This window comes from Syngnathus floridae, chromosome 4 (assembly GCF_059516105.1).
Source record: "Syngnathus floridae isolate MCC-2025c chromosome 4, RoL_Sflo_1.0, whole genome shotgun sequence".
Classification (NCBI taxonomy): Eukaryota; Metazoa; Chordata; class Actinopteri; order Syngnathiformes; family Syngnathidae; genus Syngnathus; species Syngnathus floridae.
The window spans coordinates 17,851,561-17,867,373 of record NC_142416.1 but is presented as its reverse complement, the minus strand read 5'-3'; the positions used below and the strand labels follow the sequence as shown (position 1 = coordinate 17,867,373).

The 15,813-nt window shown below is 43.0% G+C and overlaps 3 protein-coding genes across 6 annotated transcripts; 1 reads left to right on the top strand and 2 right to left on the bottom strand.

Annotated features, from left to right (window-relative positions):
• Nucleotides 1-14: 14 nt before the first annotated feature.
• On the bottom strand, nucleotides 15-4,822 carry gpr108 (G protein-coupled receptor 108). Its single transcript, XM_088373457.1, has 18 exons — nucleotides 4,450-4,822; nucleotides 4,122-4,241; nucleotides 3,929-3,979; nucleotides 3,480-3,571; nucleotides 3,330-3,409; nucleotides 2,931-3,151; nucleotides 2,800-2,862; nucleotides 2,619-2,720; nucleotides 2,407-2,540; nucleotides 2,248-2,323; nucleotides 2,012-2,085; nucleotides 1,823-1,940; nucleotides 1,617-1,747; nucleotides 1,511-1,554; nucleotides 1,390-1,439; nucleotides 1,229-1,312; nucleotides 1,027-1,148; nucleotides 15-947 (listed from the first exon to the last, which is right to left on the bottom strand). Exons 1-18 carry the CDS (start codon nucleotides 4,543-4,545, stop codon nucleotides 860-862), a joined length of 1,746 nt encoding a protein of 581 aa, XP_088229583.1. The 5' UTR covers nucleotides 4,546-4,822; the 3' UTR covers nucleotides 15-859.
• Nucleotides 4,823-5,664: 842 nt separating this feature from the next.
• On the top strand, nucleotides 5,665-9,225 carry LOC148399626 (intercellular adhesion molecule 1-like). 2 transcript variants are annotated; one of them, XM_088373460.1, is made up of 7 exons: nucleotides 5,675-5,908; nucleotides 7,363-7,540; nucleotides 7,619-7,694; nucleotides 7,778-7,916; nucleotides 8,015-8,344; nucleotides 8,520-8,750; nucleotides 8,823-9,218. In XM_088373460.1, the coding sequence occupies exons 1-7, from the start codon at nucleotides 5,854-5,856 to the stop codon at nucleotides 8,891-8,893; spliced, it is 1,080 nt and encodes a 359-aa protein (XP_088229586.1). In that variant the 5' UTR covers nucleotides 5,675-5,853; the 3' UTR covers nucleotides 8,894-9,218. The 2 variants fall into 2 exon arrangements, with proteins under 2 accessions (XP_088229585.1, XP_088229586.1); XM_088373459.1 differs by having other exon boundaries at nucleotides 5,665-5,908; nucleotides 8,520-9,225.
• Nucleotides 6,296-14,182, bottom strand: ubn1 (ubinuclein 1). Of its 3 annotated transcripts, XR_015857981.1 has the most exons (16): nucleotides 14,033-14,182; nucleotides 13,381-13,608; nucleotides 12,955-13,065; nucleotides 12,765-12,857; nucleotides 12,210-12,350; nucleotides 12,057-12,148; nucleotides 11,469-11,994; nucleotides 11,302-11,372; nucleotides 11,088-11,211; nucleotides 10,890-11,014; nucleotides 10,687-10,803; nucleotides 10,227-10,370; nucleotides 10,104-10,154; nucleotides 9,494-10,011; nucleotides 9,330-9,397; nucleotides 6,296-6,702 (listed from the first exon to the last, which is right to left on the bottom strand). XR_015857981.1 is itself a non-coding variant. In XM_088373455.1 (15 exons), exons 1-14 carry the CDS (start codon nucleotides 14,042-14,044, stop codon nucleotides 9,516-9,518), a joined length of 2,331 nt encoding a protein of 776 aa, XP_088229581.1. In that variant the 5' UTR covers nucleotides 14,045-14,182; the 3' UTR covers nucleotides 8,960-9,397; nucleotides 9,494-9,515. The 3 variants fall into 3 exon arrangements, 2 of the variants coding, with proteins under 2 accessions (XP_088229581.1, XP_088229582.1); XM_088373455.1 differs by lacking the exon at nucleotides 6,296-6,702 and having other exon boundaries at nucleotides 8,960-9,397; XM_088373456.1 differs by lacking the exons at nucleotides 6,296-6,702; nucleotides 14,033-14,182 and adding an exon at nucleotides 13,686-13,844 and having other exon boundaries at nucleotides 8,960-9,397.
• Between the last annotated feature and the right edge of the window lie 1,631 nt (nucleotides 14,183-15,813).

Here is a 15,813-nt window from a genome sequence, read left to right as displayed (position 1 = left end):
AAAAAAAAAAAAAGCAAACTTCAATTAACTTTATTCATATTTCACCAAATAGAGTCCTCAAACACAGCAGGCACGCATGCACTTGAGCATGTCAGTCGAACTGGCTTGCTCTCACACTATTTCCAAGTAACTGAAAGCAATTGCAAGTCTTTCTGCTGGAGGGGTTGCGAGGGCTCTGTGTCTCACATTATTTACACTCACTACACTTGAATACCAACAATCGATACCAATAATTTGTCAATAAAATAGGGTTATACCCATAGTAGGCTAAAACAAAAACCAAAAGCCGGCAAAAGGAAAGAGATGGTCATGTTTCAGAGCGGGAATGGAGGAGGAATAAACAAAAAGGCGGTTGGGTTTGTGATCAATAAACTGGGTTTACCTTGAGAACCTAATACTGAAATCTTCCGTAAAACATGTCCGAAAATTAACATGGTGGCTTTGACCAAACAGCGAGCCTTGAATGTTGCGATTGGCCAAGGAGGAAGGAACCTGAGCATGTGTGTGGCGGGGAAGAAGGGGGATTCTTGTGTTCTAAGGACCTGATCACACACTATAGAGAAAGGCTTGATGCACCCGTGCCGTGTTAAATAGAAATACGCGCGCACGCACACACACATGAAGAGCTAAAATGTTCTTTGGAGACAGCGAGGTCAGGCCTCTCGTAAGTCCGTCCATCCGTTTGTGTCTGTCGTAAGAGACAATAAAGTCTGTTTGCATAGGCAGGTAGTGGGAAGGAGCATCCGAAAAAAGGGGAGCCTGTGGCAGTGGTTGGTGAAGAAGCCTTGGTCCATGTGTGTGCGTGCCACTCTGTGCACATGACGCTCCTCCCCAAAAACAAAGGCCCCGCACCCCCTGCTCACAAGGTGGCCTCCTTCTGCCGCTCGCGTCCGTTAGATGTCTTTTTAACTTTGGAGATGCCCTCCAGAGCACCCGACTCCGTTACGCTGCACATACGGAAAATCAATCCAGTCAATGGTAATATGTTTCAAAGTCGCTAACATTTAAAATTGAGTAAAGGGTTACATTTCATCCATCTCCTCATCTTCTTCATCCTGGGGCAGCTGGAGATAAGGATTGTTGGAGGCAGGCCGGAATTTGTAGCCCGTCAACACAAAGAAGATCAGAGTGGATACTTCCACAAGAAACTGAGGAGGGCAGTGGCGAGACAAACGTTAATATCACCATCGCCGCCGCCATTTAATTTGACTGTTTACTTCAATGGTACCTCATAGCACCACTGCCACTGGAAGGGCATGGTGACCTTCAACAGAATGGCGATGATCCGTGTGAAGTAGATGTAACACACAATCTGAAGGAAGGAAAAGAGCAATCAGGTCACTGGGTCAATAGACAAGCAATGTAAACGAGTTGATGGCCGAATCCCACCATGACGTAGTAGTGACGGAAGAGCTTGAGCTTCTCTAAATTCATGGCAGCTGGAGGTCAAAAACAAAATCAAATCCATCGTTCATATGATTGCATTCCCTTTGATATTTGGGAAACTCACCTTTTCCATCCGTGCTTGAAGCCTCTTGGAGGTGACGGATGGACCTGCAAAACACATTAAACAATAAAAAAAAAGTTCTTTCTAATGCAAAACACTCACAACTGACCAGACGACCGGGAACAGGATGGCGCCGCAGCAAATGAGGTCGACCAAGAAGAGGATCTCCTTCCACAGGGGGTACTCGCTGGAGCCTTCTTCTGTGGACTCGATGATAATGAAGGCCACGTTGGCCAGGCACTGCAGCCGTAAACACGCAAGCACGTCAACAACGACAACAAAAATCACTTCGGGGTCTTGCACGACAAGTTTGACCTGCAAGGGGATGACGATCATAAAGATTTTCTTCTCCTTATCAGACAGGATGTACTTGACAAAAGCCCAGCCAGTGCCGATCAGTGCCAGCGTGATGAACAGCAGCGCTCCCTTGAGCCTGGGAGGGAGCAATAGGAGTTACACTCAAAGCAGATTTTTGTACAAAAATGTAAGAGTCGCCAGCCTCACAGGTGAGTGATGTAATACATGACGGCCCAGCCTTCGATGGGATGACCCTCGGTGTTGATGAAGTGATAGTTGATCTGAAAAACAACAAGAAAGGCTTTGAATGATTTCCCTTCCTCCATAATACTTTACTTCTAAATCATAAAGTCATATCCAGGATGCACTAAATTATTCATGATAGCACTTTTTTTTTTTTTTCCCATATAGACATGGCTGTGGGCTGTGTGGTTTGGACTCACGCTGTGGAAAACCAGCGAGGTGGACTTGGTGAAGGCCAGTGCCGCCATAAGCCAGTGGATCTTAAAGACGCTGTACCTGCAGACACAAGGCAACCGACATTGGTGATCTCTCCAAATTCTCCTTCAAGTGAGGGACCTGCACCCAGTTACTTGCTTTACCTGTGCTTCATCAACGTGTACACCCACACCATTGCGGCGACGAAGAAGACTGCGGCCATACCGATGTAGAGGCGGGAGAGCGGGATTTCGGCCGCCGACAGGAAGCCACCAGGATTCTTCTCTGTCATCTCCAGCTACGAAGGACACGCTAAGGTTCAATTGAGTGTGTGGGGTTGTGGTGGTGGGTTGGCACGAGACCACAGTCAACTCACGGTGAAGGAGTATGGCCGGTTGATGCCAGGCACCATGTTCTGGCAGTAGTAGAAGTTCAAGTTGTACAGGCCTTCGGCCAGCAGGCCCAAAAGCAGATGAAACTGTGGAAGAGGAGGAGGGGGAGGTCAGGACCAATCAAATGCCTGCGTCTTGCGAAGAGAGTGTTGAAAGTGCTCTTACGTTGAACGCGTAGGTGTCATTCACTTTCTCCAAAGCTAGCGCCAGCTGTTTGGTGGACGCCAACTAAATGCAAACACGTTAGGTCATTTCGACTTTCACATCACGGACGCAGGAGGAGACTATCGAGTCACCTGGAATTCAGTTGTCAGCTTTTCTGCCGTCTTAGCTTCCTTCGTCTGATCCACGGCCTCTGCGTTTGTTTCCACCTTGGCCTCATCTGCAGTTTTGTCAGGCGACTTTGCCGTTTTGTCAGACGACTTTGTCGTTTTGTCAGGCGACTTATCGCCGTCTTGAGCCTGCTCCGCCGGCTTAGCTGGAGTCTCAGCAGGAGCCTCCCGGCTGGACCTCTGACCTGAAGCACACAAACATCCCAATTTGGAACTGCTTGCAAAACGCAGAATATTTCAGTTTAAGGCCGACAATATAACACTTCAGTTAGCAATCAGCAGTATGACATCTAAAAAAAAGCTAACCCCTTCCTCTTACATTGATCGTGTTAAAATAGAATAGACGGTGGAAATGACACAGACCTTTCTCTTTGGTCTGCACATTGGCCTTTGGTTTGCCGGTCAATATGTTGTCTTGATCACCGAGGACACGCACGTTGACGCTACACAGCGAGAGCACGGAGAACATTAAGAACATTCTGACAACGTCAACACACGCACACAAACACCCACCTGAGATCGTTGATGTCAATAAGAAAGAGAATGAGCGGTTCATTGTTGGTTACTTTAGTGAGTGTGAGAGGGCACGTCTCAGTCTCTTCGGCCTGAGAAAAAAAGGGAGGGGGGGGGGCATGTAAACAAATGTTGTATTGTCTAATGATAATTATGTTGTCATATTTCATGCTTTTTCCAGGAACAATGGGCAATTTAAATGGGAAATATCACACAGCACAAAAAAAAGACAGGTAAGTCGTTCTTTACAAACATCAAATGACCAAATGCAGGAGAATGGTGACGAGTTCCAAAATGGACAAAAAAAAGGGGGATTTTCCTGCTTAATTCATTTTCCACAAACACAATGTTATCCAGAATAATAGTAATAAAAATTCACCCAATACCATTTAGCTCAAAAATATGACCCAAATTTCCTCTCACATGATCGGATTGTGGCAAATACTCACTGTGTAAGATAAGACTCCGCTCACACGTGCCCTGGAGAGGCTGAACCCAACCTGAAATGAAACAAAAAGCAAATGGGTAATGAATGACACGATGAAGCGTGATATATATATATTTTTACTTCCCCTTAGCACAAGAGAACACGTTAACCAAAACAGCCTGTTGTTGCAGACAGCTCAACGTAAAGCTTCTTACTGGGTGTGCACTATAGTTGACAAGCTGCTGTGGGATCCGGAGAGAGTGGAGGTTCACATCCAGAGTACCGTTAGCATAGAAGCCAAAGGTATTGAGGTGGACAAAGAAGCGAGTTTCATTCTGTGAAAAACAAGACCAATTCATTAGTGACACACAACTCCATATCAGTTAATCAGTGCGTGCTTAATAAGATTTTTTTTGGGGGGGTCTCGAAAACGTACCTGTCAACACAAAACATTTGCTACAGTAAAGACTCGATAAAGCGAACTAACCGGCTCTAGAGGCATGCTAGTTCCCCAAGCTAATAAGACTGTGGTTTTTGACTTACCTTCAGGATGAGTTTATGTATCCTTGCCTTACTACCATCCAGAAGAAAGACGAGAACTAATGCGGCCACGACGCCAGCTCGGTGCGCCACAGCCATGTTTCCCAAAATGAAAAGCTATGCTACCGAGCCAAAACGATGGACGGAGCGGCCGCTATCGGTCTCACAACAACACACCAGGGGAAACGTAGCGAGAAGATAGCCGTCGAAATTTAAGTAGAATCGCGTCGTATTGTCAAAAAAACACTAGTGGTCTGATATGCTGTGCTTTCATCGCAACGGCAACATTAGCATTTAGCTATTAGCTCATCTCGCTTCCTGGTGTTCGACTCGTATGACAATTGCCAAACATTCAACAAGGAACAGGCGACGACGACGTCATCAGTCCTCGTCATGTTTGTGACGTAACGAAGCGACGAAACAACAAATGCGCTGTTAAATAGGCAGTTGTATAATCGACAAAAAATGCGTTTTGTTTTCTAACGCGTGGATTGTTTTTTTTGTTCGTTTGTTTTACAACATTTAGCATTCTATTCTATTCAAATATGAGTCACGTGACTCGCGATGTTAACTGACAGCAACTTCCGGCTCCACGTCGCGTTGATAACGTCACGAGTCTGACACGTGGAATGTTGCACCCGTGGGTTGGTTTGCAAATACGCAGGGAATAAGCCATTCTTTAATGCATTTTATTATACATTTAAATTGTACATCTTTTCGAATTAAAAGAAACCCAAAGCCTTGAGCACTACAAAAACATGTCATTACAGAGAATTAATAAAACCTGACCCCCTTGCAAGTTAGAAAACATTCTTTCTTTCTATCTCTTTCTTCTGTTGTATTGCCTTTTTGTGCATTTGATAGAAATAGTTCACTATTACGTTGTGTATTTTTGTCACATTTTGTAACTTGATGTTTCAATAAAAAAAAAAAAAAAAGTCAACCTTGGCTGGAGAACTAGTGATCATTTTTCATCCATCCATTTTCTGTAGTGCTTGTGCCCACTGGGATGACGGGCGTGCTGGAGCTTATCCCTGGCAGTAGGCGGGGGACACCCTGAACACTTTTTGGAATTGGAATTTTTCACACACACCCACACACACACTCAGGCTCAATGCCTTCTTGCCCAGTGTGCTGCTGCACTCCACACCATTATTCTTGACCCTCCCTTCCTTCCTCCCCCGATATACCAACAAAAAACGCCCATGGTGCCTTTGAGGGGCCACAGCAAAGGAATTGCCTGATCATCAGCTTCACACACACACACATACACACACACAGTCCGATAAAAGCCTGAAGCCCCTCCAAAGTCTCACAGTGAGGTGTTGCTGCCTGATAAAGTTACTTACATGCTGTATTTCTGCTGCTGCTTGGGACATCACCAGAGATACAGAAAATACGTGAAGGATGTGTACCCCAAGTTCACTCAAGGTGACTTTGGTGCTTCACCTGTTTTGCTCAGGTAAGTAATATCAAAAATGGGCAGGGACAAAATGACGAGACCAAAACTATATTGTGCTACAATACACTGAAAGACAATAACAACAAATACTTGCTGTAGGCAGTAGCGTAGTAATGGAAGTGACTTCATTAGAACTGTATAAAATTGTAGGACATTAGAAAATTATTGCTGTCAGTTCAAATAAACGCGGCTAAATATTTACAGGATGACAGTATACATCACGTGGCAAAATCCTTGTAAATTGTTTACAATGTATTTTCAGAACAACTATAAACTCTGGACAGGACATTACATGATTTTCTGTACTTTACCAAAAGTTTAAAAATATAAGATACAATGCAAGAAAAAACCTTGTAAACTGTCATTTAAAAATAATTGTAAATTATTATAGGATGATTCAAGACTTTTTGGACTTCAATGAGTTTTCACGAAATACAACCAAATAATGACAGCATATTTAAAACACTTTTGTACACAATAATGGTCAAAAAATCTTAATAGTGTAGTTTAATAACATGAGGGCACTCATTTGAATTCATCTGTATTGTGCCAGCCAACAAGCACAGCAGCACCTGACAAATTGATATTTTCAAAATGAAAAAACAAAAGAGTCCTTGTAAATTTTCTCCTATGATTTATGTCCCCCTGAGTCATAGGAAAACTTGAGGTACGCACAAAATCTCATGCACAAGCAGAATCATGTGGGAGGAGAAGGCGCTTTGGGGTCCAGTGGAACAATGGTAGTAGAAAAGAGGAGCCAGTTCTTTGGGAGTTGGGCAGGGTGTCCTTCCTTCCTTAGAGGAACACATTGGGCGTATTCAGCCAGCAATAAAACAATGGTACACAATAGATCATCTAAAAACAGTCTGATTTCACGAGATGGCAAAATTCAATTGACCTTTGTCTGCTTTGCGTAATCATGACTCATGTCCATTTGCGATGGAAAATGAATTAGACATCGCATTTGAGTTCCCTTCAATTTAAATGTTTAAACTTAAAAAGTCCGGTGGTTAAATACAAAGGGACTGCCTCAGCTCCTTGTGTAAAATGAAGAATACAAGACAGTCAGTATGGTTACATTAGCTGGTGTGTTTGTTGGTTTGTGTGTTCAGATTCAAAAAGATATTGTAAATATTTACAAGCTGTCCATGACCCAACCAAAACCCTGTAGTTCGGAATCACTGGGTTAAAAAGTTAGCTATGAGCCAGATATTTACAGCAAAATACAAATGGATAACTAAGGTGTTGTTTGTTAGCATTAGCGTGAAGCTAGTAGATGACAGGATATTCGATGTGAAGTAATTCTGACAACATCTTTGTTTTATGTTTAATTTTGGCGGGAGCTAGGAGTGGGATTGAACAGTTGAGCCACTTTTTTTAAAAGACATTTTCAATATTTGCAAAAGGGCTGGGTCAAGTTCACTGCCTCTGTTTGCTCTTCCTCCTTTTGACAGCTACCTCATCTCCGCTTTCCACACGGACACCTTCTTGCCTTCTCCCCTCCAAAATATCTCCTCCCTTTGCCAAAATGCTGCCATCCCAGCCACCTCCCTCACTCAGCAAAGCTCAGGAGGGTTCAGTGGAACGAGCCCGATGCCCTCTCACCTTGTCCCCCTCCAGCCTGGTGGTCAGGTAGGACTAGATTCCCAATTCTACACAATACGCAGCTTAATCCGGTGGTGCAAATGATCAATCATGAGAATCGTTTAGGTTTGAAGATCCAGTCCAAGTCAACTGTTCTGCGCCGATGAAGAGCTTTTCTCTACTGGGATGGGAGGTCCCATTGGTGAGAGCCATCAGCATTCGTTTGTGATCTACACTGCAATTGGTAGTTGAACAGTTTTAAGTACCAACGTGATGGGATTCCAGCTAGCTCCAGAGGCCACCACGAATAGCTTCCTGGTGTGGAGAGTGGAGCACATGACCGAGTGGAGTATTTCCCCAATGTGCTATGCAGTCTTAGACCTGGAAGGACCCTGTCATCTTCATCTCCCAGTGCTTGTTTACAGTAAGTTCTGAACAAATTCAGGACAAGTGACACCTTGGAGGATGTCTGGGGTCTAGACTCTGACTGACTCTTCCATCTTTTGCTCCTGCTTTGTGCAGAGCCTCCAGACAGCGTGTCCCTCAGCTTCGTGAACCACACGGGATCATTGTTAGAGCATAGTCACTACACTCTTCGATGCACCGTCCACAATGTCGCCCCTGCTGGGAATCTCCTTGTGACCTTCTACCGAAACCAAACTCAACTGGCGAAACGACATTCAAACGTGACAGAGAAGACACCGGTGACTGAGGTCTTCCCGCTAGACATTGTGGCCAAAAGAGAAGACGATGGCGCGGACTACTGGTGTGAGGCTGAACTACAACTGCACCCAACAGGTCAACAGCAGCGCGTGGCGGTTACGTCGGAAAAAGTGAGAACCACTGTGCTGTGTAAGTGAAAGACAAAAGATTTGTACACATCAGTTAATTTGAAATAAATGCCTCCAGTGTCGTCGGCTGCTGAGGCCTCAATGTCAATTTAAAGCCGAATTATACGATGATTTCTTCTCACGTACCGTTTTGAGGGATTTCTGCTGCTGAAGCACAAGCTCTCTCTTCTCCCCAGTTGGCCCGCAACTGCTTTGTCCTGCAAAGCTCCAAGTAAAGATGGGCGAAAGCTTACACTGCGACGTGCGAGGAAACCCCGAACCCTCGGTCATCTGGCTCAAAGATGGCCGCCTGGTGATCCCGCCCGTCCACTCAACGAGAGCACACGCGGGAAAATACACCGTCTTGGCCACGGGACTTTTTGGACAGACAAATGTGACAGTGGAGGTAGAGGTGGTCACTAGCAGAGGTATATATCTAGATTTTGCTTTTGGTACTTTTCAATTGAGCGTCACGTGTTTAAGATATCTTCCCTTCATAGGAATCACGAGCACCCGAAGAAGACACTTCCTGCTGGCTACCCTGCTTGCACTGATATTGAACTTGATTTAAACACTTAAAAATGACCCAATTGGGTTTGTGATTCAAGTCTGACTGCTGTCTGCACAAACAGGAGGATTATTTGTCAGGGAGTTTTGCTTTCATTTTCACTTTAGCCTATTACAATGAATGAGTTCCTCACCCAAGAGAACTACTGAGCAGGTACTTCCTCAATCCAATTTCGTAAGTATAAATAGTTGTTTTCCCCCCACATTAAAAAAAGTATAACTGCCAATAAATGATTTGTTCTGAACTTTAAAGATTTTTTAATGTATATACTAGCACTTTTATTTCCAGTGAGGCAACCGTGTTATCAATATGGTTTTATCAATTGTTTGAGAGTTACTATAGTCGAATGTTCTGTGGAAACAATGTGAAATCTTTATTTGTACTAAAAAAAAAAAAAAACCCAAAAAACAAAACAAAAAAAAAAAAATTAAGCATTTACCAAAAAAGGCTTTCAATTTTTTTGGGGTTGTGACTGCAGCTAGTGACCACCACCATGGAAACACTCACCTAGGAAGAATAAAAAAAAAATATAAAAAAAAAATAAAAAAAGAAGTTACGTGACATCTAATATGAAAAATTAAAAAGATAAAAATCTTGACTTACTTTATTCAAGATATGGGAGTGTTCATAAAATGACATCTGAGCCTCTCTGTAGCTCTGGTCCCAAATCTGTAGGGGTGCCCAATAAATCTTGCAGTTTTGGCACGGCCACGTGACACAGGCCTCCTTCGGGAAAGTTGACTGGGCTGCATTGAGGAGGTGGCGGTGGAAGCGGGGGGGTGCCGTTCGCAGCACTCAAGTTCCAGTACTGAAGGGAACTTTTGTATTTGGTGATAGCGGCCGCAAAGAGCTCACCGGGGGTAGCCTGTGAGTCCATGTGAACTGGAGCCTGCTCATAGACAATCGCTGACAGCTCATCATTGGGCGTTGGTGACGAGTCCGAATCTAAGACGATCACTTCGGTATCTGCAGTCGTCACGCGAGACGCGCTTGAAGCTTCTTCGACTACTGAATTTGCCTCATAAGGAAGTTCTAGTTTAAGTTGTAGCGGTCTTGTGTTTTGATCAGACACTGACGGCGCAGTGATTGACAGCTGCTTCTTTTCTGATCTGGATCTCTTTCTGTTCGTATTTAGGGGAAAGTTTCAGGATTAGCAGTCAGCATTAAAATAAATCTTTTTTTTTTTCCATAAATTAAACATAGAATGACTCACGGAAACATTAGCTGGAAGCCCAATATCTTCCTGCTCTCACTCAGCAGCACCCTGAAGGGACAGGCATGCTTTAAATGCACCAATGATGATGAAAGTAAGAACGCAGCGGCACTCATCGTATACCTGGACTGCATCCAGCCTTTGGGCCAGAGAGGTTTGACATCCTTGACCAACAGGGTCTTGAGGTACTCCTCGCGCTGTTGCCTCCCGTCACTTTTGTTTTGAAATACTGAAAGTTTTTCTCTCAGGACATGATGCAGAACCTCCCTGTGGACAAAATTTTTATTATTATTATTAAAGCAAGTCTTTGCATACAGTTTTAGATCTTAAGTTATTAGCATTTACTTAAAAAATAATTTGGTTGAAAACACTTATGTTTCCCCTTATGCAGGATTTTGATGGCAATCATATGCTTGACGGACCTGGAAGTTGAACAACTTCAGATTTTTTTTTTTTTAGTTGACGCTAAGGTGATGACAATAAATATCTATTTTATAATTTAAAATACACCACAGGAGAACGTGTAGTACTTAAAAACAGGTATCACATGTGAGCAATTAATAAACAAGTTGCATTTCATCACCTGATCTCCTCGTTCCATTTGAAAAGCTTCTTTGGGCCGCCTCCTCTTTTTGTCCCCTTCTCTTCCAAATTATTGCCTTGTCCACCTTGCCTGACGTCACTCCCGTCCTCCATTGTCCTGACGACAAACAATCTTGTGCGTCAGAAGTACCTATAATAAGTGGGGTATTAATTAAAAAGAGACTTTACTCAAAACAAACTCACCTCAAGGTTTTGACTTGCTCATATTCTTGACAATGTTGGTTGAAACACGTAATCTGCTCGGGCATGGCTCTGGCGATGGCATCCTTCAGCTTCTGCATGGGATCCTCCACGTTTGAAAAGCCTTCCTTGGTGTCAGCGGGAACAAAAACAAAGCCTCAGTTAAAACCAAAAAAACTTGAGTTCCATCTCACTACTCACTGCAAGCTTGAGTTTCTTGACACGTTTGAGGAGCGTCTCCTTGCTACAAGGCAGGAAGAACGACAAGTGCGTGTACACCCGGGACCGCAACTGGCCGCCGTGCTCGCGACACTTGCGCTCTATACTGAAGATCAACATAGTCAAAAGTACACACTTTGTCACTTCTAGGTTCTTTGAGAGAGGTTTTTTTTTTCCATTTGTGCGCACGACTCACTCCAGCAGCACAGCGTTGATTTCCGGGGTGAAGAACTTGAGTTTGGACTCTCCCTCCGAAGTCTTGGCTGCCTGTGCAAATGAAATACGTTCAAGTGAGCATTTGTGGAACCTTACTGAGAAGATGCGGTGGCATCATGGTGATTGTGGACCAATGGTGCACTTTACCAGCATCAGCTTCTTGATGCTGTCCTCCAGGGCAGGTGGGAGTCCCTCAGGGAGGGCGACGCACTGATATGAGGATGCAACCTCTGGATGAGGTTTTTGTGGTTGGGTCATCTTTCTGCTTGGAGACAGTGTTGCATCATAGAAAGCTTCAGGCAGGTGTTCTGCTCTTTGCTGCTCTGGAGGGGGCGGCTCCATTAAAGGCGTTGCTATCTCGTCGCCGACATCCAACAAACAGTCCAAGTCGATGTCAAATTCCACCGTGCTGGCCGCCTGGAGAAGTGCCTGCTCATCTGTGGATCCGATCAAACTGAGCAGCGGGTCGGCCAATCCGGAGCCGCCGCCCGTATCGGCTGGGCACTGTGCTGTCACGGGAGTTAGCGGCGTCCTCGCCATGCGCTGACGAGTTCTCTCCATTTTCTTCCGCTCAAGCTCCTTTTCTCGACGGAACTTCTTCAGCATGCTGGTGACGCTCAGGGTTCCGGAAAGCTTTTTCTTCTTTTTCTTCATCAGCTCGTCTGATGCCACGCTGCGAAAGACCAACAGCACGTCACACGCTTGCCCAATTTAAGGCTTAGAAAAAAATCTCACCTGGAACTTGCATCCACGCCATTTTTATCTGGTACAACGTTTCTACGCCTTTTCTTCTTTGGCATTTCTTGTCCATCTTTAAGTTCACGTTTCTGTACATTGAAGGCATCTCTTAGCACACACAAACTTTCGGTGAAGAGATTGTTGGCCTACCTTGGTGGTCTTTGGTGTTCTCTCTCCTGTGGTCCCATCGTCCGTTTCAGTGTCAGAAATCTGGCGGAAGTGCAACACGCCAGAGTTGACGTAGAATCCTCCAAATTTGGTGGTGATGGAGGATGGCACAAACTCGTCATACTGTAGAAAGGACGTAGGTAAAGTTGGGACACTGCATTACACTTTCTGTGGGCATGTGATGAAAGCGTGGTCAAATAAAAAAAGTAATAAAATAATAAAAAATAATAATAATAGTAAAACAAGCAACATTTTATTTGTTACATTTTTACAAAGCTATACATTTTTTATTATGGCACATTTTAATTCCCGAAATACATGCTATACTCATTAAATTGGGCTTGAGCATTAAAAAAATATATATATTTTATTTTGAATTGTATCTGACCAATGTGCAAACCATTAGAAACAAACCTGCAGTACAAACACATACCTCATTGACGGTGCCAATTAATAATAAAAAAAAATAACTATTTCTTTTTAAAGGCAGACTTAATGATCGTTCTACTGGTGAGATGTTAGCAAAACATTACTTACAGCCTCCGAGTTGTCAATGAAGGAATCCTCATCGTCGTAACCATAACCGATATCGATCAAGTCCTGAACGCGATCCCGCTTTTTCTTGACCGTCTGCAATGAGGACGAACATTTTTTTTGCATGTCCACGTCAGCTCAAAAGACTGCTTGGAAGGACGACAATGACAAAGAGGAGATAACAGCTACTCACATATTTCTTCTCCAAGTTCCTCATAAGTGAAGAAGCCATATGCTGCTTCTCGCTCTGGTCCCCCACCTCAAATCTGGACCTAGTCTCGACTTCATCTTTGACGTTGTGCCACTAGAAAAAGGTTATCACTTTGATAATTGACAACTCTTACTATCTCAACTCACATTAGTTGAAAAGAAAAACCCTTCACAGTTTTATAACAAACAGATACCCCCCCACACCAAAAACGCAATAGGATTTACTTAATCCAACTATATTTTAATAATGTGCACAGAAAATTTAATTATTGAGTCACATCCAATTCACAAGAATCTCTGTTGATAATGATAAAAAAAAAAACCCCACTAATTCTTTACAATAGAACTAAGCAAACTTGCGGCTCTACATTTTCACCACCAAATTTTAATTTTAAATGTAAAAGTTTACCTTGTTTTCCAGCAGTTGAGTGTAACTAAACTCGGCAAAGCTTCGCTCATCCGGCTCAAACAACGAGACGACGAGGCGAATAACACCCGACCCGCAGTGCCCTACGAGCGGGGAGGCACCACCGTGTTCGGGTTCCGACTTCGGAGCGAGGACGGCTCCATTCGTTGCACAGGACTGGACGTCTGTGGGCAAAGAGGTGAGCTGCACTCGGCGGGGCTGCGCCATTACCTGTGGAGAAGACACGGAGTGGCGAAGGCGGCAGGTGACTGTCGTTAACGGCTAATTATTGTCAGGTGTGCAGTTACCTGCGCAACATGGCGGGGATCAATTAATTTATTATTATTATTATTATTATTATTATTATTATTATTATTATTTCCTCACATAGAAGACATTTTGTTTTAAATTAACTAATTAACCAACGAACGAACCAACTAACTAACTAACTAACTAACTAACTAACGAACGAACTTTCGGTAGGCAAATGCCCTCCGTTTTTTCTTCTTCTTCAAATAGATGGCGAGTTAGAAAGAAAATTTGACAGCATTACAAAGCAACACACTACAACACATCATGGCGGCACCCCACGATTATCAAGAGGATGACACGTAAATGATACGATTGGACGCCTTTTGTAATTGCTGTGACCTACCCAGGACATCATGCGTGAGGTCACGGTTGCATCGTTGCCAACTTGCCTCAAACAAACTGTGGAAGGATTTGGAACATTCGTTGAACTATTTATTTTTTATAGCACGTGTCATTAGAGTGGCTGGTTACCTGGATCCTGCACTGCACTCTTCCAACACTGCGGGGCAGTAGAGACAAATGAATAGAAACACAATAACTACACTTTCCTCATACAGAGTTGAACAATGAAAAAAAAAGAATATGGAGCACAATAGTTTTACAATAGTTACTGCAAATAAATATAATTGAATACATAAGTTATATAAACAAAAAAAAAGACAAAATTTATGGATGGAAAAAGTTGTATATGCAATATTGCCTGCATTTGTCTTCATGACAGATGTAATTTACACAATTTTCACATTACTACTTGCAGGGGGAAGATTTGGTTTTCGGCGTGCAAATCAAACCTGTGCTTGTTGACTTTATTGGGAGTGATGAGCAGAATGTTTCCTTAATCGGGAATTAAAAACGCGCCCGATCTCACCAGGTGTTGGCATAACTGCTTCACATATGTTCATTTGACATAAACAATTAAATTTGATCACATTGGCTTTTCCATGTTTTGTCAAATTAGTCATTGGGCACGTCATCCATTCAACATCTCAAATAGATGCCTGCCTTTTCCCCATTAGAATTTTTTTTTCCAAATTAGCATTTTTAAGCATGTTAAAACCAAAGTTGACGAGAACTCCTCTGTTAAAACTGATATGTATGATTGAGTTATTTGGTTTGATAATGTTTTTTTAAAACTGTTGGCTTGTTTTCAATTTAGCAATTTTAATGTTAAAAATAACCCAACATAGATTATATAGAAAATAATATTTCTAATCGGGTTATTTTTAACCCATATTGGATTTAAAAAATAAAATAAAAATGTAATCCCATTTTGGGTTATTATTTAAAGCCAGCAGTTAGTTTTAAGGGGTGTATTACCCAAGCCAATAATAGTCTTTAAAAAATACTACAATCAACAAGTATTTAAATCAATATAGAATCAAATATAACTTGAAGAATCAAATTTCAACCCAGAGAATCTCAAAAGGATCACTGTAACATAAAAAAAAAAATGTTTTTACAAATAAAGGCCACCCCCTCTAATTGATGCCAGCCCTCATCTACAGTTAAGTAAATAAATGCCCCCGGCCACTATTTGCGGAAATGGGGTATTTATCTAATTTCCGAGCGTATTAAAGAGCTCAGCATAAGCACTGCTTCCCTCCACGGTAGTCCGATGCAGTCAGCCTGCACTGAATTGACTTTGACAATTACAATAACGGGATAATTGCAATCTGTCACCATATATTCCGTGTTAGCATATCACAAAATAACCAATTCTGAGCATGATTGGCTCCACACATGTTCTCCATTTGCATAACACACACACACACATGCACACACACACATTCTCCACCAGCCCCTTTTTTTGTAATTATACATGAATTTCACGGTGCAAGGCTTTTAATGCAAATAATATGGATCCCCTTTCTTTCGCCTCCACCTCCTCATCTGACCAAAATACGTGTGTGTGTGTGTGTGTGAGGGGGATCAGATTGCAGCCAATTTTGGTTTGTCAAGTCCCCCTCCCCCTCCTCCCCTTTCCTTCTTCAACGTGTTAATGGGATGGAAGTTATTTGAGCTGATGACATGGGTTGGAACAGCGGCTCTGCATTAAGACAATAAACACTCAGGAGACAATGAACCAAAACACACCCGCGCTGGCTAAAGATGGACAGGACAGAT